Below are 26176 nucleotides of genomic sequence, written 5' to 3' on the forward strand. Positions count from 1 at the left end.
AACTTTACATCTATAATAGGAGAAAAGAGAATTCAAGTTAGTTGATTTTAATCCTTAATTATTAACCCATAATTTAAATTAAGGCTAGGATCCAATTAAGGATAAAATCCATATTTTGGATTCGAACTTTGAAGAGGGATGCCATAATCAAATTCGAATTTATTTTTGGTAGGTAATAATTTACAAATTCCAATCTCATGAAACTTCTAGATCATTTGAGATTCAATGGCATGTTTAATCTCGATAATTCTCTCACTTTTGTGACTGGGATGCCGATGATCACAAACGAGATGTGAATAACCATGCAAATTAGCTTGACACTCTCGATGTCATTTATCATATCGTTTTAATGTGTCGGTTAGCCACATGTGCTCTACTAACAACAATAATTTTCGAGACGCCAATTACCACCCTTTATTAGTCCCTCATTAGTGTGTCGGTTAACCACACAAGCTCCACTAACGACTTACAAAGTGTAATGTGCAATTTCATGGATTAGAATACAAACTCACATTTTCCTAAAGTACTAAGAGTGGGATATTAAAATACTTTAGTTACTTTATATCATTATAATTTTAATCAGATTATGTCCTATCAAACCCGTTCGGCTAATGACTCCCCACCAATCAAGGGAGCTGTAAAAGTGGATACCCAATGACGATCATTTTATAGGTCGCTTCCTTAAACTCCCCTCATAAGTATAAGTTGAATTTTAAAACATTGTAAAATTGCAAGGGTTTAATCTTTTAATAAATTAAACTTTTAATTTAATTAAATTTAAACCATTTTATGGATTTATTAATTGTCCTTTAATTAATTACTTAATTAAATTAATAATAAGATCCATAAGAGGATGTATTTTAAACTTTTTGAAATACCAATTATTATTTGACATTAATTATTTAATTCAATTAATATTTAGATTTATTTATACACTTAAAATAATCATATTAATCAACAAAAACAATTAGTTAAGTCAAATACTTATCTCCTAACTTCTAGACTTTTAAGTTATCATCATAGATATACAAAAAGCGTATTTGGAGGATAAGTATAGCAAGTAATTATCATATAAAAGTAGAGTCGACAAATAAGGCACAAAATCTCGGATCTGACAGCTCAACAGGTCGTGTTTGAAGATCACCACTCCATGTTGCAGGCCAACATGCCATGTTGGAAGAACACCACGACATGTTTGAAGAACAGAATGAATATTATGTTTTCTCTTCCTTGTTCAAGTTCACCATTGTATCAATTCAATAGAAAACTAAACTTACGCTCTGATACCACTAATGAGTGTTGAGCATAACAAACAATCATATGTGTGCATGCAACCCTAAATAAATTGATCTATGTATTCTCTAATTGAACATACAAATTGAACAACAAAGTGGCAACCCTAGTACGCTAGTATATAATGAAAATACATAATTAAGGTTAAGAAAATCGTACCTCAATTGTTATGTAGTAATAACAATGAAAACCTTGTGTTGTTGAAGCCTTAAGAACAAGCACCACAAATGTCGTGCCTCTAATGGTTCACACCCAACACTAGCAAAGGAAGTTAAATAAGGAGGTGAGAGGATGAAATTTTCGGCCTAACACTCTAGGGAATCGGTTGGAAAAAAATCATAGGCTTATACCTTATTTATAGTACAGTCAGGAAACCCTAGATAAACCCAAATCCAAGATTATCTTAAATCTGGTAATTATCCAATTTCCTGATTATCCATTTAGGTATTATTATAGAACCCTTAAGCCCTAAGAAACCGCCCATAGCTCTATGGAGGGTTCTACATTGCCTCTTGTTTAACTATTAAACAATTACAATTCAGTCATTATATTATTAAATAATTCATTTAATCCTAAAATTAATTACAATTCATTTCTGATTAAATATTAATTAAATATTACTATTTCAAATTAATATATTATTCTCATAATATATTAACAAATATTTTATTTCAATTTATTAATCAAATAATAAATTCAACCTCTCTCACCAAAAAATCATCATGTTTAGTTGCTAGTTTTGAGGGCAACCCGAAAGGATTGTGCTATTATCAATTTAATTATATACCAATTATAGTTATGGGCTTGGACACCTAATCTAACAAGAGTGGTGCTACTCGTGTGTGTAACTGGAATACTAGATCCATTAGCGACTAAAACTGAATAATTAATTCACTTCTCACTAAAAGAGTTGAGTATATCTGAGTCAACATGAAGATGTGTGTAGTTCATGTGTCCATGTACCAATCGACATTTACTGAGTCATGGAGAGTCATTGATCTAAAACCTTGTGGGAGATTGGTTGCTTGATTGGTTGAATTTAGAAAATTATACCATTTCTAGGAATTAGGTTTTCCAGAAATAAAAGCCTACTATTGTTGGGATGGATGACTAGCATAGGGTTGTTGGGCCGCTGAAGCAGGAAATTGCTAAGCCTCTTAAGGTTGTCGTTGTTGCTGAGTGGAGAAATTGGGCCACTGGGCTGTCTCATTTGGGAATGGAAGAAGTCCTTTATGTAGTGAGCCACCGGGACGTCCTTGAAGACATTGTTGCTGCTATCGCATGGAAAAAAACAAGAGCTAAATTAGGAGCAGCCAAGTGGTAGTACCAGCCCCCTCCAATGTTGACAATATTTGATGGGTGATGATCATCATTATGCTGCTCTTGGCTACCACGCTAGCCATTAGATTGACCACTTATGACGCCACCCCTACCACCAACATGCCCACTGTTTTGATGATAATTTTCACGAGCGTAGTTCTATCCCTGGTTGTTGTAGTTAACATTGAGAATAATGGGGGAAGAAGAGTTGTTGGAATGAGTCATATTAACTAACGATTTTGATTTTGGAGCATGTGTTGTTCCTCAAGAGTAAGGATAGATTTCATCTCGATAAACATCTAGAATGAACTTTGGCGGTGGATGGTGGTTGCGATAACGTCATAATTTTGTGACAACCCATTGATGACAATAATGACAAGATTTATTATGATGACGTGGGTGCCAATGTTTGTAAGAAGATTGAAAATAGCCTTGATACGTGAACAATATGCCATTATATTGGAGCCACCGATCACAAGGTTTCAAATTTTGTTATGAAGTTCCTATCCTTTTGCTTCATTGTTTTATCGAAAGAGGTCCTTGATGGTTTGCCAAACATCATGAGCGGTAGAATCATACTTCAAAATAGTTTGAAGAAAGATTTGAGAGAGTGTATCATATATCAATTGCTTGACAATGGAGTGAACCCAACACCATTCTTTATATGTTGGTTTTGAGATTCGAGCCATCAAGATGTTTATAAACAAGTATCTGTGCAGTTGTTTTTTAAAAACTCCTCCACAAATCATAGTTCAATCTATCCAAATAAAAAATAAGCGAGACATATGATTTAATGTTCATGATGCCACAGATCTTGTCATTGGGTGTAGTAGAAGGATACATGGAAGAAAAAGAGGTAGAAGACAAGAATTAAAGTATGTACAAAGGAAGAAAATGTCGACAAGAAGAAAGAGAGGTTGTCAACAAGGAGGAAAACAGAAGGATAGGCTAATATGGTTTAGAAAAGTCTGATACCATGTTATTAATGTATTTTCCTATAATGAGAAATTTTTATTGCACTACATTTCTAGAACAATACATGGAAAACAGGCCAAACAATAAGTATGCTACACAAGCAATGGGTCACACAACCAAAATACAAAATATAAAACATACACAACTAGCACACATATATACAACTAACACTTTCTAGATTTTTACTCTTCAAAGCTACATAACTTCAATGAAATCTTCTCAATGTTCATATTTTTTATTAAACGGTTGAACTTTTATACATCAAAAGTTACCAGAGAACTAACAAAACAATACAATGGAATAGACAATATTTGGTTTAGAAACAACACACCCCTACTAACATTTATGTTTCTTATTCTGATTCACAAACCCATTATAAGAATAGAAAGACCAATCTGTCAATTATTTTTGAAACATTTGAATTCGATTAAACTAGCAAAAAGCTAGAAACGAAAGATTACAAAAAGTGCATGCTAAAACTGTGTTTTGCAGCCAAATAAGGTAGTTAAGCTTAGCTTTTTCTACACCTATTAGAAATCCAAAAATACCCTATCAACAACATCATAAAAAATATCATACTTTCTAAGAATAACCGAACCAAAACTAATAGAATTCTGAAACCTCCAAAGAGTCCAAAAGGAAGTCAACACCACTACATCAAAAGCCTTTTGTTGGCCACCTATGAACCAAGCTGTGTCCGCATAAATTTATCGATTAATGAATTCCTTCCAATAATGTGAACAATAAACAAAACATCGTTATAAAAGTTCCAAATAAGTCACTGCATCATCATTACTATCGTCTCCAAAATCCACCGCTTACCAAAAGCAGAGGAACTAAATCGATCCAAAGCATCATATCTTCCACCACAAAGAAACCACCAGGAATTCTAATATTATTACCATCATTTCAATTTATTGAAATATTGATATAAAATAATTGTTTTTATCTGTAATTAATCTGACCCTTTTTTGGTGGTTGACACGACATCTATTACCAAATAATGAACAATAACATAATTTATATCATGTTTTAAAGGACAAATCAAATCTACTACTGCAAATCACCCCTAATACAACTTATGTTTCAAGTGAGACTTGAATTTTCGACCTCGTATTAACACACTACATACTAAAAGGTAAAACTTTTATTAACCCTAAACCCACCCCGAAGCTTGAATCTTTAAAGGATAGGATACTTAGATTTTTGGAATTGAATTTCAACATTATTTGATGGTAAATCCATCTTCAAGATAATTTCAACCTCTTAAATATATGTAAATCGCACTTTAACGCACTCTATACGGTCCTAGAACATTTGGATAAGAATGTCCTATGCTAAGCACATTAAACTCAAAGTCAAAACTGATCCAAGCTTATATTAAAGAAAACGTCATCATATCATGAGTACATGATATATCTATATGTACGTCGTCTTTTATTTTAGTACCTTACACATCAATTAACGGACTTGTTCATAGATTAGAGTGAAATATTATAAGAAATTTCCAAGTTGATGCATAAAATTATTATTATTTCCCCTGTTGATTCAAGTAAAATATCCATGGGATCCATAAATATGTGCTTTATAGTAGCTGTCTCAAAGCAACTCTTGACTATTGGTTTGAATAATCATGTATTCTCCTAAGCCTCCACATCTCTTAGCCCCTCCACAAGGATATGGTCAACCACCATATACCACCGGCGTTTCAGCATCAGCTCAGACGTCCTGGTCAAGTGGACTGTGTGACTGTTGTGTTGATATCCCAAATTGTAAGTCACGAGAAGTATGCAATCTTTTTTATACACAATAACCATCATTCGTCAATGGTGATTACCCTCTTTTTATTTTTCTTTTATTCAGCTAATTTCTTTACTTAACTTCTTAAATGATAGGTTGCTTAACATGTTGGTGCCCTTGTATTATTTTCGGACAAATAGCTGAGATTATAGACAAAGGAACAACTTGTAAGTAGTTACATGATTATCAAACAAAAACTGGTTTTCATCCACTAATAAATTTTGAACATAACACAGCTTGTGGAGTACATGGTGTTCGGTATGCACTGATCAATGTCTTAACGGGTTGTGGATGCCTTTATTCTTGTATGTATCGAACTAAGTTGAGGCGTCAACAAGGATTGCCTGAAGCTCCAACCAATGATTGTTGTGTTCACTTCTGTTGTGGGCCATGCGCTTTGTGTCAAGAGTATCGTGAGCTCCAATGCCGTGGATATGACATGTCTATTGGTAATCAATCATTGTCATTAAATCGATATCATATTTACTGTATATCTTTTTGATCATGGGATGCTAATTGGCTTTTGTTGATTATGTAACTATTCAGGATGGAAAGAAGGTATGAATAGGCAGATGCATGGAGTTCAAATTCCACCTGCGGCTATTGGGGGAATGAATCGTTAAGTTTGGGACCAAAACTTCAAGTGTACTTAAAGTTTTCAATACTCATAGAGCAAAATATACGTTTGTGGGCACATTCGGTAATGTTTAAACTAGTCAAGAAAAAGTGTAAATCAATTGGAGGTGCTAAAGATCCCAAATTTCATGATCTCTATCTTTCGGATTAATAAAAAAAGTGTGTTTTTTATTTTTATTTTTATATGGGTATTGTACGGTGGTTTGTTGTAAACCGTAGGGTTTTCTTTCTTTTTTTTTTTTTTTCTTTTTTTCTTTTTTAATTTTTAATCTTCAATGAATATATTGCAAACTATTGATATTTGTAAAATAATATAACACATAAAAGTACATATCTTCGAATGGCAAATTTAAGTAATTTTTGGATTGCTAGTCTTTTTTTTTAAAGTAAAAAACTTAGAAACAAGTATTCTTCTAAAAAAAAGTAAACAACTAAAAGTTTCCAAATACTTATTGAGCAACATTTTCTTTTGCTGTAAGAGGGGGGCTACAATTAATGTTCCAAAAATCAGTTTTTTAGTTGAATCAGTACTGTGACATGTTTGACTTTCGGATTAATAGGTTTTTATAATTTTCATTATTTTTTTTATATTTCTACACACATAGAAATATTAAGAATTTATATGCTTTTTCATGTATATGGACTTTTATATATATATATATATATATATATATATATATATATATATATATATATATATATATATATATATATATATATATATAGTTTTAGATAAATATAACGTATTAAAAATCCTCATAACATTATCATTTGTTTTTATTTAAAGAAATCTAAATAGATTAATGTTTATTATGAAAAATCCTTCATTTTCATATGTTTTTATTCAATTTATTGGTTCAATACGTATAATTTAACTGGTTCAATCAGATTTGGGTAAAAACCGATAATCTTATTAGATCCGATTAAAAAATAAATATAAAACCATTGCTAATATCGACAAAATAAATAGTTGACTAAATTTTGTTTTTGTAACGGGCATAGCTATTTTCTGGGTGTTTTCAATTGTAATTAATATGGTCATTGTTAATTTACCTTACGATTTTGGTCTTGATCAGTCATCTCAAGTTAATACATTTTTTTTTAATTTTTTTGCAAAAGATCACTTTGTCGTTGGAGTAGAACTCGAAAAAAGATACACCACAAAGGCCAACTTTTTAATTTTCACTATCTTTTTCTTTTCTTTTTTTCATAAAATTACAAAATAGATATAAGCACTTAAAAAATATGATAAAATTACAAATTTGATCCCTCGGTATATGATATTTCAATTACATATATTCCAAGATCAAAAACGGTCATTTTAATTTTTATTACCGCTTAGACTATTAACTTAGATGAAACAAGAACCAAAACCCTTATGAAATAAGAACCAAATTTGATAGAGAAAACTTTCTTTAACCAATTAAGGTTACAAACCCACCTATACTCATGGATCAAAATTGTTATTTACTCAAAATATTTTGTCATGGAATCTTCTGAAATAAACCGTACCCAAGAAGCAACGTAAACTATGCATTGAAATGGTAAGAGTTAGGTAAGAGTGTTTAAAAAACGTTATCGTTAGAAACAAGAAGGTCTTGGTCAACATTCAGCCATTGTTGAAACTTCCAAGTTGATGCATATAGATATTTCAATCTTTTGTTTGAACATTAAATATTCTTTCATCTGTCCTCAATAAAATATCGCCATTTCCAAGTTGGCCACCAGTAAACATCATGTATTCTTCTCATTCCCAAGACTATCCCCCAAAACAACCATCGCCACCACCATCAGCTCCTCCACAATCATATTACCAACCACCGGCACCACCACAATCCAATTACCAACCACCGGAGTATGCCACAGGTATTCCGGTGGCTCATAAACCCATCAACGAGAAATGGTCCAGCAGCCTTTGTGCCTGTTGCTCCGATGTCCCCAACTGTAAGTCCATGGCTAATCATCTTCTTTTTCTTCTCTATACAACTATCAATTCACAAAGTATATATAATCAAGTTTCTTTGTTTTTATAACACACAGGTTGCTTAACATGTTGGTGTCCATGCATTACTTTCGGACAAATAGCTGAGATCATTGACAAAGGGAACACTTGTAAGTGCATAAAGTCAGGGTTTTCTGATTTGAATGTTTAAATAATCAGATCATTTCTATTTATTGCTTCCGGATTAACTTCAGTTGTTTAATTACATCATTTTTTTTGTAAACATAAATCACATAATTCTTGATTTTCTTATAGCCGTGTTTGATATATTCAAATCTTAAACTTCTTTTTACCAAATTATTGCAACACAACATGAATCATGTTGATTACCACACACACCAATCCATATGTAAAAAGTATACGCGATAAACAAAAGAAAACCATAGATTTTAGTTTTAATGTATTTTATTAAGTGTATGAGATAAAAATAATAATTGGTATGTAATTCATACAGCCTGTGGAGTACAAGGGGCTCTCTATGCAATAATCTCAACATTCACATGTTGTGGATGTTTGTATTCTTGTGTATTTCGGAGCAAGATGAGGAGCCAATATGGACTACGTGAGACTCCTTGCAACGATTGTCTTGTTCATTGGTGTTGTGAACCCTGTGCCTTGTGTCAAGAGTATCGTGAGCTTAAACATCGTGGATTTGACATATCTATTGGTAAATGATCATCTCACTTAATTGCCAACATGTGTCCAAACATGTTATACATTAGAAATATATTGCATTATTATTTATCAAAGTCTGATTTGGATGATTATGACTGAATACAGGATGGCAAGGTAACATGGAGAGGCAAAATCATGGAGTACAAATGCCACCTATGGCTCTAGGTGGAATGTACCGTTAAGATACCTATTCATTACTTCATTATGGAGAAACCGAATATTAATTTAAAGATAAACAACATAATTGTTTTTTTTTATAGAAGATCACCAAATCGTTGGTAAATATTTTTTGCTTTGCGTATTGAATTTTATCATGTTGTAGTAATGTGTAACTTAATCGTTAGTTGTATTCAAATTTATTTGTTATATAAGTATTGGTTTCATATTTACACATGGGACTTGTGGTCAGTTTGGTATCTATCACTTGTTGGTATTACAAAGGAGCCTTAAGGAGGTACCTAGGTTTTATGAATTAAAACAAAACAGGGGATAGGATAACAAAATGGGCAGCTTTAGCTGCATGTTTATTCACTTTCACAATTAAACAAGATGGGACAATACCACCAAAGTACACTTTCTCACATCTCTTTATGTTTCACTTTTCCCATCACTTTTGTAAGAATATTTGTCCTTTGTTCCTTGCTGCAAACGAGTCACCTTCACTTCTCCATTTTCCACACATTCTCTAATGAAATGGAATCTTGGGTCGATATGCTTACTCCTCCTGTGAAATATCGGGCTTTTTCATAAGATCTAAGGCTGACTTATTATCAATATGTTGGACTGCAGTCGGTGAGTAGGCGTCATATCCAAATAACATGACATGTTGCCATGGTGGCTGCCATAAACTCTGCTTCACATGAGGATAAAGCAACACTCCGCTGTTTATAAGACGCCCATGTAACTAGGTTCTCATTAATGTAGAATGTCATACCACTAGCAGGGGCGGAACACGGACATTATAATTAGGGGGGCCAAAATTAAAATTTCAAACGCTAACCTTATAAACAAAAACAAAAAAAAAATTGGTGTAAAATTTCGACATACAAAAAATATTTGGGAAAAAACTAATATGAAATATTGTTACATTGTATATCCAAATAGAAATCGTTGTTATTGTGTGTTTTGAAAATCCTAATTTTTTTTCTACAACTAATATTTTTTATCAAATTCCTTTTCAATATACAAAATAAAGAAAAAATAAAAACAAAGAGTCCATCATAAAATCATTTCCGCTTTTATTGCGTAAAATACCTTCATTTTCTAATTCATGCTAATTAAATATTATATTTTTCCAGTGATTCTAATTTACAGTATATAAAGAATAACTAATTTATTCATAAATAAGTATAGACTATTAAAATTCATAGATGTTACTTGTCACCTTTCATAGACTTACTTTTTCATATTTACAATTCATACCTCACACATTACAATGTCTGATTATTTGATATAACGAAGTCTTAATGGGAGAAAATAAAGCAGAAAATAAAAAGCCAAAGAAGATAGAGACATATATATTACCATTTTATCTTTTAGTACTCCTATGGAGAGGAGACCGAAGAGCCGGAGAAGGTAAGGCGGAGAGTGACAGCAGACAGTGCGTCCGGCGAGGCAGAGCGGCCTGTGGAAAGTGAGAATGACAACAGTGCAAAGTCCGACGACCGGTGGAGAGGAGAGAGATGGTGCACGGAGAACGCGACAGTCCGGCGTCGGATACCGCCATACCGGTGGTTGAGATGCTGTCGAACGGAATCTTTGTTTTCCAGCGGAAGGAATAAGTTTTTAGGGTTTTTTTCTCAAACTCTAAGCTCGAGTTAAGATTTTTGCAAATATGAATAAATTTTCATTATTTTTGTAATGTTTAAGATCTATTTAACAAATCTGTTGTGATTTGTTGAGTGATGTTCGGATGCTTCTTTGCTTATTTGGTTTTAGATTCTTTAGCAAATAACAAAATCTTATAAAAACAAAGGGCCCAATTAATCAGTTTGATGAATGTTGGGTAAAATTAGATAAGTAATCTTATTAGAATGCTCAAAACCGGGGAGGCCATGGCCCCCCCGGCCTCTATTACCGTCCGCCACTGACCACTAGTACTTCTCCTATCATCTACATCCATTGCCAAATCATTGTCTAAATAACCATCAATCTTGATTTCTTTCTCCCCTTTTGAATAGACCAATCCATAATCCAAGGTTCCCTTTACATACCTAAGGATACTTTTCACCAACCGGAGGTGTTTTTCAGTTGGTTTCTCCATGAACCGAATAGAAACACCCACTTCAAAGGATAGATCAGGACGAGTATGTGTTAAATAGCGTAAGCTTCCCACGATGCTTCTTTACTTAGTCGGGTTAATCAACTCCGCCTCGACCTAGTGAGCTACTACATCCTCCACGGTTTCCTTTATGCAAGTTCTTGGAGTCCTCTTCGTTTTTCTTCTTATTTCAGTCGGTCCACTCTTGATGAGTGAGAATGAGTTTTCTTTCTTCATTTTCAAAGTGACCCTTCATGCGTTCTTCATGTGCTTTTAACATCCCTACTACTTCCTCAACTTCCATCACATTCAAGTCTCCAAAATGCTCAAGAGTTGAAGCAATATGTAGAAACTTGGATGGAACGACTCTTAGTAGCTTCTTCACTACATATGATTCTTATACTATATCTCCCAAGGCACGCATAGTGCTGACAATGTTGCTCACTTTCAAAACGAACTCGTCGACAACCTCCAACTTTTTCATGTTCAAAGCCACAAATTCCACTTTCATGGTTTGAATTCTTTCTATCTTCACTCTATCCGCCCGCGTGAACATGACTTTTAAGGCTTCACATGTTTCCTTGGCTGATTTCTTCTCTGCTAAAGCTAAAAACAGATCTTCTGCTATACCTTGATAGATCGCCGCCAATGCCATTTTGTCTTTCTTGACTTCTATAACAATATTTTCTCTTCTGGGTTCAATTGCATCCCGAACCCCTTGAGCTTGCATGAACACTCTCATTTTTAAAGTCCAAGCAACATAATTCTTTCTTGATAACATGGGGTAATAAAGTGTAACTTGCCAATATTTCTCATTGTTGTTGTTCCCTGTTGTTTCTTTCACTCGTGGCTGATACTGTGGCATGCACTAGGTTATACTCTGAAACCAAATGTTGGTATTACAGAGGAGGCTTAAGGAGGTATGAAGGTTTTACGAATTAAAAAAAGGGGATAGGAGAAAAAAATGGGCAAAAGATGCACCTTTATTCACTTTCAAAGTTAAACAAAATGGGAAATTACCACCAACGTACACTTTGCTATTTTAAACTAAAAGAAATGCAGGAACTTAAGGAAATTGACTCCACACTATCCTTTAGACTCGGTACTATAGCCAACATGGCATATGACTTATTCAAAGCTCTAAAAAAACTTTATGCATTAATAATTAAATAACAAATCAAATATTTGGATTAAGTCAACATCATCAAGTTAAGAACTTCCCAATCAATGGAAGAATATTAGACAATTTAGTAACATGCAGTCTCATGATATTAATATTTACTCATATTGGGCTCAAAAGATGGGAAATATAGAAAATAGGTCCTCTATGGTGGATGAATGTTTTGGTTATATTGATGGTCATGAAGCTGTCTAAGTGGTGATTACTTAAGAATTGCAATTTAAACCTCCAAAACGCAGTGGTCTTAGTTTTGTAACTCATACGCTCGCCCCATACAATTTTAAATCAATTCATCTTATACAGGATACATAATCATTATTCCCAAACGACAAGTAACTAACAATGTATTTCTCAACTACCTTGGTGATCAAGGGCTTTAGGTCTTACTTCTTCCTTTAGTTCTTCAATGACAATATGTCAAGAGAAGTTCATGAATGCTAATTTTGGTCACCATATATTTATTTTGACCTTTTCTTATGTCCATTTATTACCCTATTTTTTACATCGGTTTATCCTTATTATTTCCCATATATAATATCATTTTCTTTATTATATGTTTTGCGGATAGAATTTTGGGTACTAGTTTTGTAGATCGTGTTGATCACAACTCTACAACATAATGATCAAAACATCACACAACAATCCCAAGAAATAATCACATAAAGTAAAACACAACATATTTGGTTTGAATCCGTTTTTTGAAGGATTGGACCATGATGATGATGACATAATGATATGTTGTCCGATTCTTTAAGGATAAACCCACTTATGATGGAGAAACAGTCGATGGAATCAATTGTTAATCTTTGGTGTTGTAGTGAAAAAAAGAGAAGTAAGACAACAAAGAGAGCAAGAACATTTGTGCTAGGATTCGTAATGAAAAATTGTATGAGTTTAGATGATAATTTGTGTTTGGTTTTAGGATGTAACTGTTTCACTTGTATTGGAAACTGTTGTTATGTTCGTATTTTCTATAGTTAGGTTTCACAACTTTTGTTGGTTTATTTTGACAGTTGTGTTATGCCTAGTTGTCCGGACCTTATTGGTTGAAAGTAGAACCTACTACCTTATGTGTCATAAATAAGGTTTTTAGCAGCGGAGAGTAGCTTTGAGAGGATTCTTATGTATCTATAATAGCATTCCTTTTAATCTTTAATGAAAAACCGGATTCTATTTACATTCGTGTGATTAATTCTTCGTTACGTCTTTATATGATTACATCCTAAAGGAATATTATGGTCTAACAAGTGGTATCAAAGCAGGAATTTTTCTGAGTTCATTTTCAAATCTCAAGATTTGATTCTTGTTCTTAAAGTGTTCTTTATATTTTCTGATTTTAGTAGATATATTCTGCATTTTAAAATTGTTTGCAATTTGATCTAAAATTCTCTGTTAAAATTACAAGATTTGATTTGAATTTTGTTTGTACTCATTGAATTGATTCTTTCTTAAATTTTTCTTCAAATCCTGTTGAAATTCTATTCGTTGAACATCAGTTTACCTAACAGTAGACATGCTAATGCTGTCATTCCAATTATTTTTCCGAAGTCTTATGAAGTCCAGGCTATACATTTTGAGGACTATATCACTGGAATTGAAGATATAAGACTTTAATTGTGGGAGCCAATCACAGTCGAACCATATAAATATACTATAACATGGAATTATGTTACTCATCATAGTGATTTTGAAAAAGTTATTAAAAAGAATGAACTCCTACAGGATGAAAAAGATATGCTTCTTAATGATCTCAAAGCAAAGAGGGATTTAATATATTCACTCACACTAGATACTTTCAGACTGCTCAATTCACTTCAAACTTCAAATCAAATTTGGAAATGATTGAAGGAGTTATACTTAGGCGATGAAGATCCACTCCATTTAATTCAGACAATTTTGCTTTTGAATTTGGCTCATTTATGAAAAAAGATGATGAAACTTTGGATCAAGATGTTGATCGATTCAATTATCTTCTAAGTAAAACGTTGAAACATTAGTTAGAGAGGACATAAATTAAACATAAGGTTACATTTCTAAATGGATTAAGTTCAAATTGGAGATCAATTGCATCTACAGTGAAAGCATACGAGCAATTCAAGATTTATAATGTAATTGAAGTGATTGGATTCCTAACGATCCATGAAATAGAAGTCATGGAAAATATGAAGTCAAATCCAAAAGCTAGTCCTCTTTATTTGGTTGTGAAAGGTGAAAATGTCAATGAAAAGATGTCAAAAGTTATTACTAAGTCAGATTCTAATGAAACCGATGAAGAATTCATAAGTGAAATAAAGTACTAATGGTCAGTAACCCTAAAAAGTTCTTCAAAAAGATCTATTCAAAATTCAAGGGAAATACTTCACCATGCTCGGAAAATGGATGAAGTTGATTCAAAGGAAATAGTTCTAATTCAGCTCAAAATAAAAGTGAAGATGCGAAGGGATGTCAAAAAGATAATGAGAAGAAGGAGAAAAAGTTGATTGATGACTCTGGATTTGATTGAAATTATTGTAATGGTCAAAATCATTATGCCAAGAAGATTGAAGTGTTTAAATTGTCAAAATCACAAGGAAAAGCCTTAATTGACAAGGAAGAGAACAATGATGCCAGAAATATTGAGTTTGGTCCTTTGATTCTAAAGATGAAGAATTATGATGCCCTTAAGAAAGAAATTAGGTCAAGGCAAGATTCCCGATTCATTACGAGATCCACTAAAGAAATTATCTCTAACAGTTAGGCCAACCACTAGGAACCACAATACCTTTGCGCTTGTTAAGATCCTCAAAAGGCCATCCAATCCTCCTAGTTTGGTCACTCAAAACAAGGTTGTCAGTCCAAATTCGAAAAAGGTTTTTGTTGAAACTCATTCTATAAAAAACTAAATCTCCTCCGATATTTTCTTCTTTATTTATTGCTAAATTTTATGGTACTATTTTCAAACCACAACAATTTCCAAAACCAAATGTGCCATCAAAAGTAGCAAGCAAACGAAAAAGTTAGTAAGAACACTGTTGTTAAAAAATTCTCAAAAGATTCAAAATAAAATTTTGAGTGGAAAGTAAAAAGAATGTTGAAATAGATATGTAACTTCTGTCAACACAATGTTTCCCACATCTTTGAAAATTGCTGGTCAGAGAAATACAATATCCAAACAACCTATGGTTGAATACAATTTATGGATTAAAAAAAGACTATGACATTCTGCTTCTTTCCAAAAGTTTCTCGAAACAAACCCTTCCAGACACCACTTGTTCTAAGGTTACAGTCTAAGTCCAAAGCCCATGCCCAAATCCCTAAACCTAACTTGGAGCCTAAAAAATCCAAAACTCACTGCTTTTGTAGGCACTTTATGCTTCAGAATAAGATAGAATATTGATAGTGCTTGTTTCATGCACGTGACGGGGCAGAAAGGTGACGTACGACAACAACTCAAATTCACAGATACGAGGTTATGACATCCTCACCAACGACAAATTCTCTGTCTCCAAAAGCATAGCTGCGTCATGAAAGATGATCAAAAAGAATGTATAATCAAATCCAATCACAAGAAAAACATGTATCCATTAGACATCAACATGATCATTGGCAAGCTACAACTATGCCTTCTCTCAAATGCCGTTCCTGACGTTAGTTGGTTATGACATCGGCGGCTTGCTCATCTGGACGAATCGGACGGTGACGCGTGTCAGACACGAGGCATGATCTCGCGAGGGTGATGTGGTCGGCTCCAATCTATGCGAATTTCTCGGAAATTGCACCCAAACCTTCTAAAATCCGTAACTTTCTCATACGGGCTCCGTTTTTGACGTTCTTTATATACACGCATAGGCGGGAATATATTCTACAACTTTCATTTAGACTTCGTCGGCTAATTTTGAATTTATTTTTAATATTATTATTTTTAAGAGACCGAGACAAGAAAATCCGTTAAAAATTCATAACTTCTTCATCCGACGTCCGTTTTTATCAGTCTTTTTACCGTTGTACTACTATTGACGAGACCTTCGATTCTCGTTTAGGTTGTGTCGGCTAAAAATCACTCGATCTAAATTTCAAGTTTTTAGCTGTCTACTGTTAAGTTGAAACTTAGAAAAATCATAACTTTCTGATATGAAGTCAGATTTGAGCATTCTTTTTATACACGCTCTCGGTTTAACGAACACTACGAATTTCGTTTAGATTGCTAAGGCTAAAAAACATTTTATCATAAATTCACTTTTTACGCTTCCTGATGTCGTGCCGGTTCCGTCGTGAAACTTCGACAGGTCATAACTTCTTCGTTATAACTCGGATTTCGGTATTCTTTATATCTCCGAAATCCTTTTTTCGGCTACTACAACTTTCTTAAAGTATATCGGCTTTATTTAATATTTATTTTGAACGCTTATTTATTATTATTAATTAATTAAATCATAATAATTAAGCAAATAAGCACATAATTTAGATAATATTCACATAATTCCTTTTTATTACTCCAAAATGAGTTACAAAGGTTGACCTAGACTATTACACCATTATTAATGATTTAGCCCAGAAACACGGGCGTTGCATATATCCCCCCTATTCCGAGAATAAATCATTCACGATCTCAACATTATCCATTTCATGTATTTCGATCTTCCCACTCAAGACTTCGACCAAATCGATCTTCCAATCTCTCCACAAGGAAAATTCTACATCAAATTCGCTCCTCTTCATCCAATGATGATCCTCAAACTATTATCACGACTGAGCGATCGAGATTGAGAATGTCTAATCCGTTAACACACGTCCACAAAAAGAAGTGTTGTATCGGAAGTGGATCACAATGATTGTTGGTTTTAGAAACAAGGTTTAGAGCAAATTTGACCTTAACTGAATGTTGTACAAATAGTACATCTCTTAGAACAAGGAAGCTACAATCACTATCATAGATGTTGACTTTCCATCTATCAATCCTAATGAAATTCTCATAATTGATGCTCACCTCCGAGATCTCCAATACAATCATTCTAGCATTGGATCTTATAATGTTGTCGTGAAGTTCCTGAAGGACTATGTAGCTAAATTTTCAGGTGCGATGCCGAGTTCACATACTTTTTCAAAACACAAAATATATCGGCGAAGATAACTTATGAACTGCGTAAAGTTCAAATCTTGGCAAATCCTACTAAATAACCTAAGCTCGGATATGTCTATCTGAAGAAAAAGACCAACCGAAAAGAACTCTTCCGAGTTCTTGATAAACATTTCGTTCCTTCAACAATCCTTCAAAATTTTAGCACCAATGCATCTAAAAGTGATGCTCCTGAGCTTGTGAAGAAGTTCATTGATAACCTTAAATGGTATTTGAAAGTCTGAACTTGGCTCCATTTTCATATCTGAAGATGTCAACTGAGTTTACTGATTGCTAAGTATACTTAGGGGGAGATTATTAATACAAAAGAAGTGAACCTCTAGCAATCCAAAATCAAAGCTAATCAGAAGCCACTCGATTTCTAGATGTGAAGATGTTCTGAAGTTCCTTTTCTATCTGAGATGAAGAGATTCCGAAGTTAGAGTTTGTACAAGAATTTATTGCTTTTTGTCTTTAGTTAATGTAACAGTTCTAAGTACTAATTCAGCAAATTTTTGAAGTGTCAAATTTGTCAAACTCTTTGTATTAGCTATTCCTTAGAATGCATCTCGGTTTTGTTGTAACAACCTAAAAATACGACCCAAATTTTTTTTTGTTTTAATATTACTAAAAATCTCATCATCAAATGTCATACATACTAAGAACCATAAAATGGGTAACTCAAAAGTCAAGTAACTGTATCAAAACAAATATGTATCAATTATATCAAAATGTCTGAATAAAATCCCCAGGATAAAACTGAAGTTGTGTTGTGTGCAATGGCATCATCCCGAGACTTCCCCTTGCTAGCGGAAGTACCTGAAACCAAAACTGAAACTGTAAACACGAAGCTTAGTGAGCTCCCCCAAACTACCACATACCATACCATAACATACAAACAACTATTGGGCCTTGCCCTCTACATCAGACCGAAGTCCGAAAACTGCATCAAACCGAAGTCCGGAACTAACCAAGGCATTGCCCTCTATATCGGACTGAAGTCCGGAAACTGCATCGGACCGAAGTACGGAACTGACTGGGACCTTGTCCCCTGCATCGGACCGAAGTCCGGAACTAACTGCATCAGACCGAAATTCGGAACTGACTAGGACCTTGTCCCCTGCATCGGACCGAAGTCCGGAAACTGACTGGACATAGCATAGCATAAACATATCAACTGGCATGAACACATAACCAAAACTTGCTTGAATCACAAAGACATCAAGCACTCTAACAACTGCATCGGACCAAGGTCCAGAACTACTGCTAACTAAACGAGCCAGCATATTGGCCGTAGACCCGTTCCTACTGCAGCTACGTAGACGACTCCTGCATCTCTGGAGGAGCCAACTGATACGGTGCCTAGGCTATCGTAGCCACACCAGGAACCAGATCAATCCTGAACTCAACCTATCTCTCCGTAGGTATCCCAGGCAAATCCTCCGGGAATACATCCGGGTATTCTCGCACTACCGGTACATTGTCGCCTGTCGCCTTACCCTTCTCCCGGGCTTCCAAAACATAGGCAACGAACCCTGCGCAACCCTGATGAAAGGAGCGCCTCGCTCTCGCTGTTGAGCAAAGAGTCAGTCTGCGTTGTGGCGTCTCGCCCTGAATCACTAACTCTCCTCCACTAGGTTTACGGACCCTTACTAGCTATAGCTCACAATCAATCACCGCCCCATTGGGGCTCAGCCAATCCATACCCACTATAACCTTATTCCCTCACAGGGGAATAGGAACCAGATCTACCGAAAACTGCTCATCAAATAACCGAAGAGAACACCCCTTATGCAATCTCGCGACCCTGACGGTCCTGTCATCAGCTATCTCAACCTCAAGTGGACAATCCAGCTCACTCGGAGCTCTGCTAAACCTCTTGCTAAGCGCAAGTGAAACTAATGATCGGGTTGCCCCCGAATCAAATAACCCAGTAGTTGATATGCCGTTCACTAAGAACGAGCCTATCTAAAAACATATAAGTATAAGAAACAATCAACAATAATAAAGAGATGAAGGGAAGATACATACCCGTCACCACATCAGGAGTAGCTCGCACCTCCTCTGCTGTCATCTGAAAAGCTCTACTCTTCATCACTGGCACCTCACTCCGGCCCTGACGGTCATCTGTAATCCTCAAAGTTGCAGGAGCAGGTGCTACAACCTTCCCTGCGGCTGACAAACTCTGGCACTGGGAATTTTTATGTCCCCTCTGATTGCAATGGAAGCAAATCAGATCAGATGTTGTGGTAACGGTGGGAGTAGCTATACAATCTCTGCTCATATGCCTGGTCCGGCTGCACTTGTAGCAACCGGGAACTCCCTGCCTTGCACGCCCCATCGTGCAATCTCCCACACTTGCCACATCGACTGTGGCTCTGCTGTCCTCTAGATCTTTGATTTGATACCTTGGGCTTTTTGCCCGAACCCCCTGTGCTAGATGCCGCCTCTGGCTTCCTCTTCTTCTCCATCTCTATATCAATCTCTCTCTCTCTCTCACGAGCCCTAGCAATCATGCCATCCAGCGTTTTACAGCTGGACCGGCTCATAAACTGGCAAATATCACTCTGCAACATCTCGTGATAACGGGCCTTCTTCATTTCCTCACCAGCTGCGTACTGAGGAAAGAGAAGAGCCCTCTCCCTGAACTTGGCGATAATCTCTGCCACTGTCTTTGTAGTTTGGGTGAGATCCTGAAACTCCCTGGCTAACTGTTGCAGCTCGATAACCGGTGCAAACTTGGCTCTGAACCTGGTAGTAAAATCAGCCCAAGTCATAGTATCAAGTGTTATGTCATCCCCGATCTCCTCCCACCAATCTCGTTCCCTATCCTTTAGAAGACAGGATGGTAGTCTGACCTTATCCCCCTCGGGACATCTGCTAGTGCGGAAAGCATTGGCGACATCCGCCAACCACCTGGTGCTCGCTATGGGGTCCCGAGCCCCATGATAGTTAGGAGCTCCACAGGCCCTAAAATCCCTGAAGGTGAGCGTGTGCAACCCCATCATGGTCGCCACCTCAATACGAAAGGTGCTCAACCTCTCATCCATCAGCTCCAAAATACCCTCCTTGATCGAACCAAAGATCACAGGAGTCTGCTCGAGTATGATGCGAGTAATCTCTGAAGAAAGAAACTCCCTAGTCTGATCATCCAAATGCTCTACTCCCAAGCCTGGTCCTGATCCCTCACCGGCACCTGAACTGCCGACTGCTGGCCTTGGGCGTAAAACCACCATTCTGAAAACACCTCATGATAAACGTCAGAAACACTGATACGTCTTGAGGGGTCACTATTAATACGAGTTTCTTGGTCTCATCTCAGCCTTTCTTGTTTCAAGTACGGATCCTCTGATTTCAGTAGTACGGGCCCATACTACCTTCCACATATATCAGTACTTTCCTCAAGAACTGCATCGACTCCATCAAGTCACTACTACTGCTACTGATCTTAGCTACTCTCATCCTAGGCTTGCCCTAGGGAATCTCTGACTCAACCAAAACCAGTCCTCAACTGCTGAAAGCCTCCTTGTAATGCCAATTAGTCATCACCTGAATACCATCACATGTGACGAGGCTCAGATAATCCTTCGAGTAAAAGACTCGTTACTACAACGGTTGGACTCAAACAAGAGCTGCACAGTAGGGCCAAATCCAGCACTCTGAGATTATTCAACCTTGATCACATGTGATGTGACGTATTCACCTAATGCTAACTCCCACCACTCGGAGTCCCGCAAAGCACAAAGCAAGCAGCATTCAGACATAGGAAACTACTCAAGCAATTCTATCCTCATAACAAGAAACTGTACTAGCATACAATGCTAAGCTCATAATATCAGGCATAACATAAACAAGCTATCGTATTGCTGTCTACTCAATAGTAGCATGCAATTCTCATAAAGTTGAAACACATATAGCAGGCACATAAGGCGTCCTCCTAGATCCTTAGTCCTATTCTAGCATGTTGTTCTACTGAAACTGAAACAGATAATCATAATATAAACTTGTATGGGTAATTTGGGAGTACTTACTTGAGCTCGACTGATCGCATGCACCACACCCCTTTTTAAGAAAACTCTTTTCTTTCTAAGTTCTTTTCAAAATTTCTCTTCAAAAACGTTTCTCTTTAAAAAAAATCTTTCACCAATTCCTTAGTTTGAGTTCAGACACACTCAAAAATATGCCTGAATCCCTCAAACCAAAGCTCTGATACCAACTTGTAACGACCCAAATTTTTTTTGTTTTAATGTTACTAAAAATCTCATCATCAAATTCCATACATACTAAGAACCATAAAATACGTAACTCCAAAGTCAAGTAACTGTATCAAAACAAATATGTATCAATCATATCAAAATTTCTGAATAAAATCCCCAGGATAAAACTGGAGTTTTGGTGTGTGCGATGCCATCATCTCGAGCCCTTCCCCTTGCTAGCGGAAGTACTTGAAACCAAAACTGAAACCGTAAGCACGAAGCTTAGTGAGCTCCACCAAACTACCACATACCATAAAATAACATACAAACAACTATTGGGCCTTGCCCACTACATCAGACCGAATTCCAGAAACTACATCGGACCGAAGTCCGGAACTAACCAGGGCCTTGCCCTCTGCATCGGACCGAAGTCTGGAACTGACTGGGACCTTGTCCCATGCGTCGGACCGAAGTCCATAACTAACTGCATCGGACCGAAATCCGGAACTAACTGGGACCTTTTCCCCTGTATCGGACCGAAGTCCGGAAACTGACTGGACATAGCATAGCATAAACATATCAACTAGCATGAACACATATAGTGCATACTGCATCGGACCAGGGTCCGGAACACATAACACAAAACATGCTTGAATCATAAAGACATCAAGAACTCTAACTACTGCATCGGACCAAGGTCCGAAACTACTGCTAACTAAACGGGCCGACATTGTGGTCGTAGACTCGTTCCTACTGGAAGGAAACTCACCTCGTAATGTTGACTGCTGAGATGCTAGATCTGGAATTGTCTAACTGCTGCTCCAGAACTCTTCGACTGAATGAGAAACAGATGGAAGCTAAGTCTTGGATCTCCTTTCTCTTCTATGCACCTTCTTTCCTTCCTTCTCTTCCAAAACATCCAAACTAGCACAAACACACTCAAGCTCAACAATGGGGGCTAGGGTTTATAGGGGAAACGCTCTAAAGGTGTTGGAGGCTGGGGTGGGAGGCTATAATGACTTTTAAATATGGTACAAACCCTTGAAATTAGGGCTTCATCCAGACAGGCAGACTCGCCAAGTCCCAACATATGGACTTGCTGAGTAGCCAACTTAAATCGCAAACTCATCCCGCTTCTACTCGACGAGTCGGGCAACAGAGTCGTCGAGTACCCTTTAAGAAATTAAGATACTTTAATTACATTTACGTACCATAAATGGGGTGTTACATTTGTACTATGTCTCTCCCTTACTATTTAAGGAGTAGCTATTTTCATGAATATACACCAAAAATAGAAGTAATCTATATTCTATTCACATGATTTCAAAATCTCTTGCAAGTCAATTTCTTTCACTTACATTCTAAGTGTTCTAAATTATATTTACTTTGATTATTCTCAATCATTTGAATACTTTGTTGTATATTATCTTCAAGTCATGAATGATTTACCAGACTTGAGTGGAAAAACTAATTAGAAGCAGAGATTATCTTTAAGGTTAATTCTAGAATTGAGTTTTCAAACCATATCCGTACATTGAATCTTGTTCTTAAAGAATTTTTAGGCAATTTTTTCCGAGTGTGAGTTTTGGTTGCACGAGGTGCAATTTATGGGACACTTTGTCAACTAGAAGGGTATATTGATCTATTAGACCAAGATCGAGGTGGTGATGTAGTGGGAGGTTCTGAGGTCTCCATATGAGATTTGGAGTTTCCTCAATTTGGTGGTTTATTATTGGAGGTTCATTTAGGATTTCAACTAGATAGCAGTTCCTTTGACCTAATTAATAAAGATTATTGTCGCATTTCGTTAGGGTCCTGAGCAGTAGGCGACTTTTAAGACTTTGAAGCAGAATTTGTGAGATGGGACTATTCTGACCCTGCGAGAGGGTGTTGATGATTTCATAGTTTGTTATGATGTGTCAATAATGGGTTTGGGTAGGTATTAATGTAGCAGGGCCTTGTTACAGCATACGCTGTGGGGCAGTTGAAGCCTCATGAGGCGAACTACCCTATGCACAATTTGGACTTGGAGGTTGTGGTTTCCGCACTCAATATTTGGTGACATTAATTGTATGGGGTCCGTTGTAATATCTATATGGATCACAAGAGTCTAAGGCATTTGATGGAACAGCCGTATATGAATATGAGGTAGCATAGGTGGCTTAATGTGGTGAAGGATTATGTTTGTGATATCCATTATTACCCAGGAAAGGCCAATATGGTGTATGATGCTCTTTGCCGCAAGATGGCTAACACTACGATCAGATACTTGTGTTTGAGGATGACTGTGATTACCCTACTTTTAGAGAATATTCTTGTGGCTCAAGTCAAGGCGATGAAACAAGAGCACCATAAGAGTGAGCATATAGATGGTTAGGTGTCTTTTTTCGATTATGACAGTCGAGGTTTGTTGACCTTGCATCGGAGAGTTTGTGTTCCATATTTGGGAGGTACCCATCAGATTTTGATGGAGGAGATGCTCAAGTCGAGGTTCCCTATTCATCCTGGTAAGAAAAAAATGCATATCGACCTCCGACTTGATTATTGGTGGGCCTGCATGAAGCGGGATATGGCTTGGTATGTGGAGAGGTGTTTTACTTGCAAGAAAGTCAAGGTCAAGCATCAGCGAGCTCATGGCAAGATGGAGAGGTGGGTGTTCCCATTTGGAAATAGGAAGTGATTACAATCGATTTTATCACAAATTTACTATGAACCGCACAAAGGGTAGATTTGATTTAGGTCATTGTCGATCGATTGACCAAGAGTGTGCATTTCAATTCATATCCAGGAGTGCATCTCTATAGAGCATCTGGGGGATATCTACATCAAGGAGATCGTGGCACACCATGAGGTTTTAGTATCGATGGTTTTAGATCGGGATGTACGGTTCACTTCCAGGTTCTGGAAGAAATTTCACTAGCAGTTGGGTACTCGTGTGCACTTCAGCATAGTTTTTCATCCATATACTGATGGTAAGAGTGAGTGGACTATCCAGACCTTGGAGGATATGCTTCGAGTATATGTAATAGAAACTGGCGGGAGCTGGGATACATATCTCCTAATGGTTGGGTTTTCTTACAACAACAACTACCACACCAGTATTGATCAAACTCTGTTTGAGATACTCTACGAGAGGAAGTTTTGGATGTTGATTTGTTAGGTTGAGGTCAACCAGCAAGTCATGGGTAGCACAGAGGTGGTGTTCTAGACTACCGAGTTGATCCAACAGGTACATGGGAGATTGCACACCATAGAGAGCCAACAGAAGAGTTATGCTAATAGACGTCAGTTAGACTTGGAGTTCCATGTTGGGGATATGGTACTCTTGAAGGTGTGAATTTAGAAAGGTGTCATCCAGTTCAGGAAGCGGGGCAAGTTGGTCCCGCAATATATTGGTCCTTTCAGGGTTGTTTGCTAGGTAGGCAACATTGCTTATCATTTGGATTTACCCTAGGAGCTCAGTCAGAATCACAGTACTTTTTCCATCTCTCAACTGTTGTAGTGTTTGCTTGATGATTCTACAGTGGTTCTTTTGGAGGACATTCAGGTGGATGAGTACTTGAATTATATAGAGATACTGATTTCTATTCTAGATAGGAAGACGAAGACTTTGTGTAACAAGGTGGTGAGATTGGTGAAGGTGTAATGGGAGCATCAGAAAGGGTTAGACTGGACATGGGAGCCTAAGGTGGAGATGAAGGAGCGTTATCATGAGTTATTTTTATCAACGAACTTCGAGGAAAAAGTCTGATTTAAGTGGGGGAGAATTATAAGAGTCGTTTCTACGTACTTTGCATTTTATGGCTTAAATTCAAAATATTTTCATTTCAGTCCTTACGCATGGCGTAAGTTGGAGCTACACCTTGCGTAGCTCATTTAAAATGGACGCGGGCCTTGGTGAGTATGTTGAGTGTACATGAGGGTATGTATGGCATAATTTTGTAAAATTGAAACCCTAACTTTTAGGGTTCAACCCTAGTTAAAGGATATTATGTCCTTGAGGCCTCCCTCATCACTAGCCCATACTATCCTAAAGCTTCAATTCGAAACTCTAATCCCTTGTGAGATAGCTTGACCCCATTTTTATGTGTTTGGTGCATAATGAAGAAGAAAGAGTCCTTTAAAGAGGTGTCTACATATCATCTGGAGATATAAAGCTTCAACCTTTATGACTCCTTAGCTTAGATCTAGGTTTAGGTCATGTTTTGTATGATTTTGGTCCTTTAGTTGGGTTCTTGTGAGTAAAAGCTACTCTAGAGCTTGTTAAGGTCATTTCTTGACATTTATAAGGTTTTAGGATCATAAAAACAGGAACTCGGTTGTGGTATATCATCAATGCCATATTTGTAGTCCATTATAGTTTTATTTAAAGTTAGAGTTTGGTTGTGGGCTTCATTAAGCCATGTATAGGCATAAAGTTAAGAACTTTATGATTTTAAATATTACTTAGAGTTAGATCTGAATATTGGACATTTTTTCTTAAAGGACTAAGTTCTTAAAATTGAGTTTTGAAGCCCTTGTGAGTACGCCCAACATAAGTTGAAGTACGCAACACATAGGGCACTATGGTCTCGTTTTCTGGTTAGCTGCTATATGCATGGAGTAGAGGAAGGGTATGCATGGTGTAGCCCCAAAAGTCAACTTTGGGCAACTTTTATATTTTAGGGTGTGTTGGATAGGTTAAGCTACGGAAGTGTAAAATGGTCATTTTACCCTAGAGAGTGAAAGTATGTATTGGAGCGTT

The 26176-nt window shown here is 36.4% G+C and overlaps 2 protein-coding genes across 2 annotated transcripts; both read left to right on the plus strand.

Annotated features, from left to right (window-relative positions):
• Positions 1-5188: 5188 nt before the first annotated feature.
• Positions 5189-6201, plus strand: LOC111886712 (protein PLANT CADMIUM RESISTANCE 7). The gene is made up of 4 exons (XM_023882954.3): positions 5189-5360; positions 5484-5555; positions 5625-5837; positions 5935-6201. The coding sequence occupies exons 1-4, from the start codon at positions 5222-5224 to the stop codon at positions 6009-6011; spliced, it is 501 nt and encodes a 166-aa protein (XP_023738722.1). The 5' UTR covers positions 5189-5221; the 3' UTR covers positions 6012-6201.
• A 1469-nt stretch (positions 6202-7670) lies between these two features.
• On the plus strand, positions 7671-10606 carry LOC111886716 (protein PLANT CADMIUM RESISTANCE 3). The gene is made up of 4 exons (XM_023882958.3): positions 7671-7968; positions 8065-8136; positions 8481-8693; positions 8807-10606. The coding sequence occupies exons 1-4, from the start codon at positions 7761-7763 to the stop codon at positions 8881-8883; spliced, it is 570 nt and encodes a 189-aa protein (XP_023738726.1). The 5' UTR covers positions 7671-7760; the 3' UTR covers positions 8884-10606.
• The last annotated feature ends 15570 nt before the right edge of the window (positions 10607-26176 follow it).

The sequence above is a fragment of the Lactuca sativa genome, chromosome 8 (genome assembly GCF_002870075.4).
Source record: "Lactuca sativa cultivar Salinas chromosome 8, Lsat_Salinas_v11, whole genome shotgun sequence".
Lineage (NCBI taxonomy): Eukaryota > Viridiplantae > Streptophyta > Magnoliopsida > Asterales > Asteraceae > Lactuca > Lactuca sativa.

Bases quoted from the DNA above. Each gene is read 5' to 3' on its own strand.
- LOC111886712 (XM_023882954.3), top strand. From the start codon at position 5,222: ATGTATTCTCCTAAGCCTCCACATCTCTTAGCCCCTCCACAAGGATAT. The intron at 5,556-5,624 runs GTAAGTAGTTAC...AACATAACACAG, and splicing joins TATAGACAAAGGAACAACTT to CTTGTGGAGTACATGGTGTT. The intron at 5,838-5,934 runs GTAATCAATCAT...GTAACTATTCAG, and splicing joins TGGATATGACATGTCTATTG to GATGGAAAGAAGGTATGAAT.
- LOC111886716 (XM_023882958.3), top strand. From the start codon at position 7,761: ATGTATTCTTCTCATTCCCAAGACTATCCCCCAAAACAACCATCGCCA. The intron at 7,969-8,064 runs GTAAGTCCATGG...TATAACACACAG, and splicing joins TTGCTCCGATGTCCCCAACT to GTTGCTTAACATGTTGGTGT. The intron at 8,137-8,480 runs GTAAGTGCATAA...TAATTCATACAG, and splicing joins CATTGACAAAGGGAACACTT to CCTGTGGAGTACAAGGGGCT.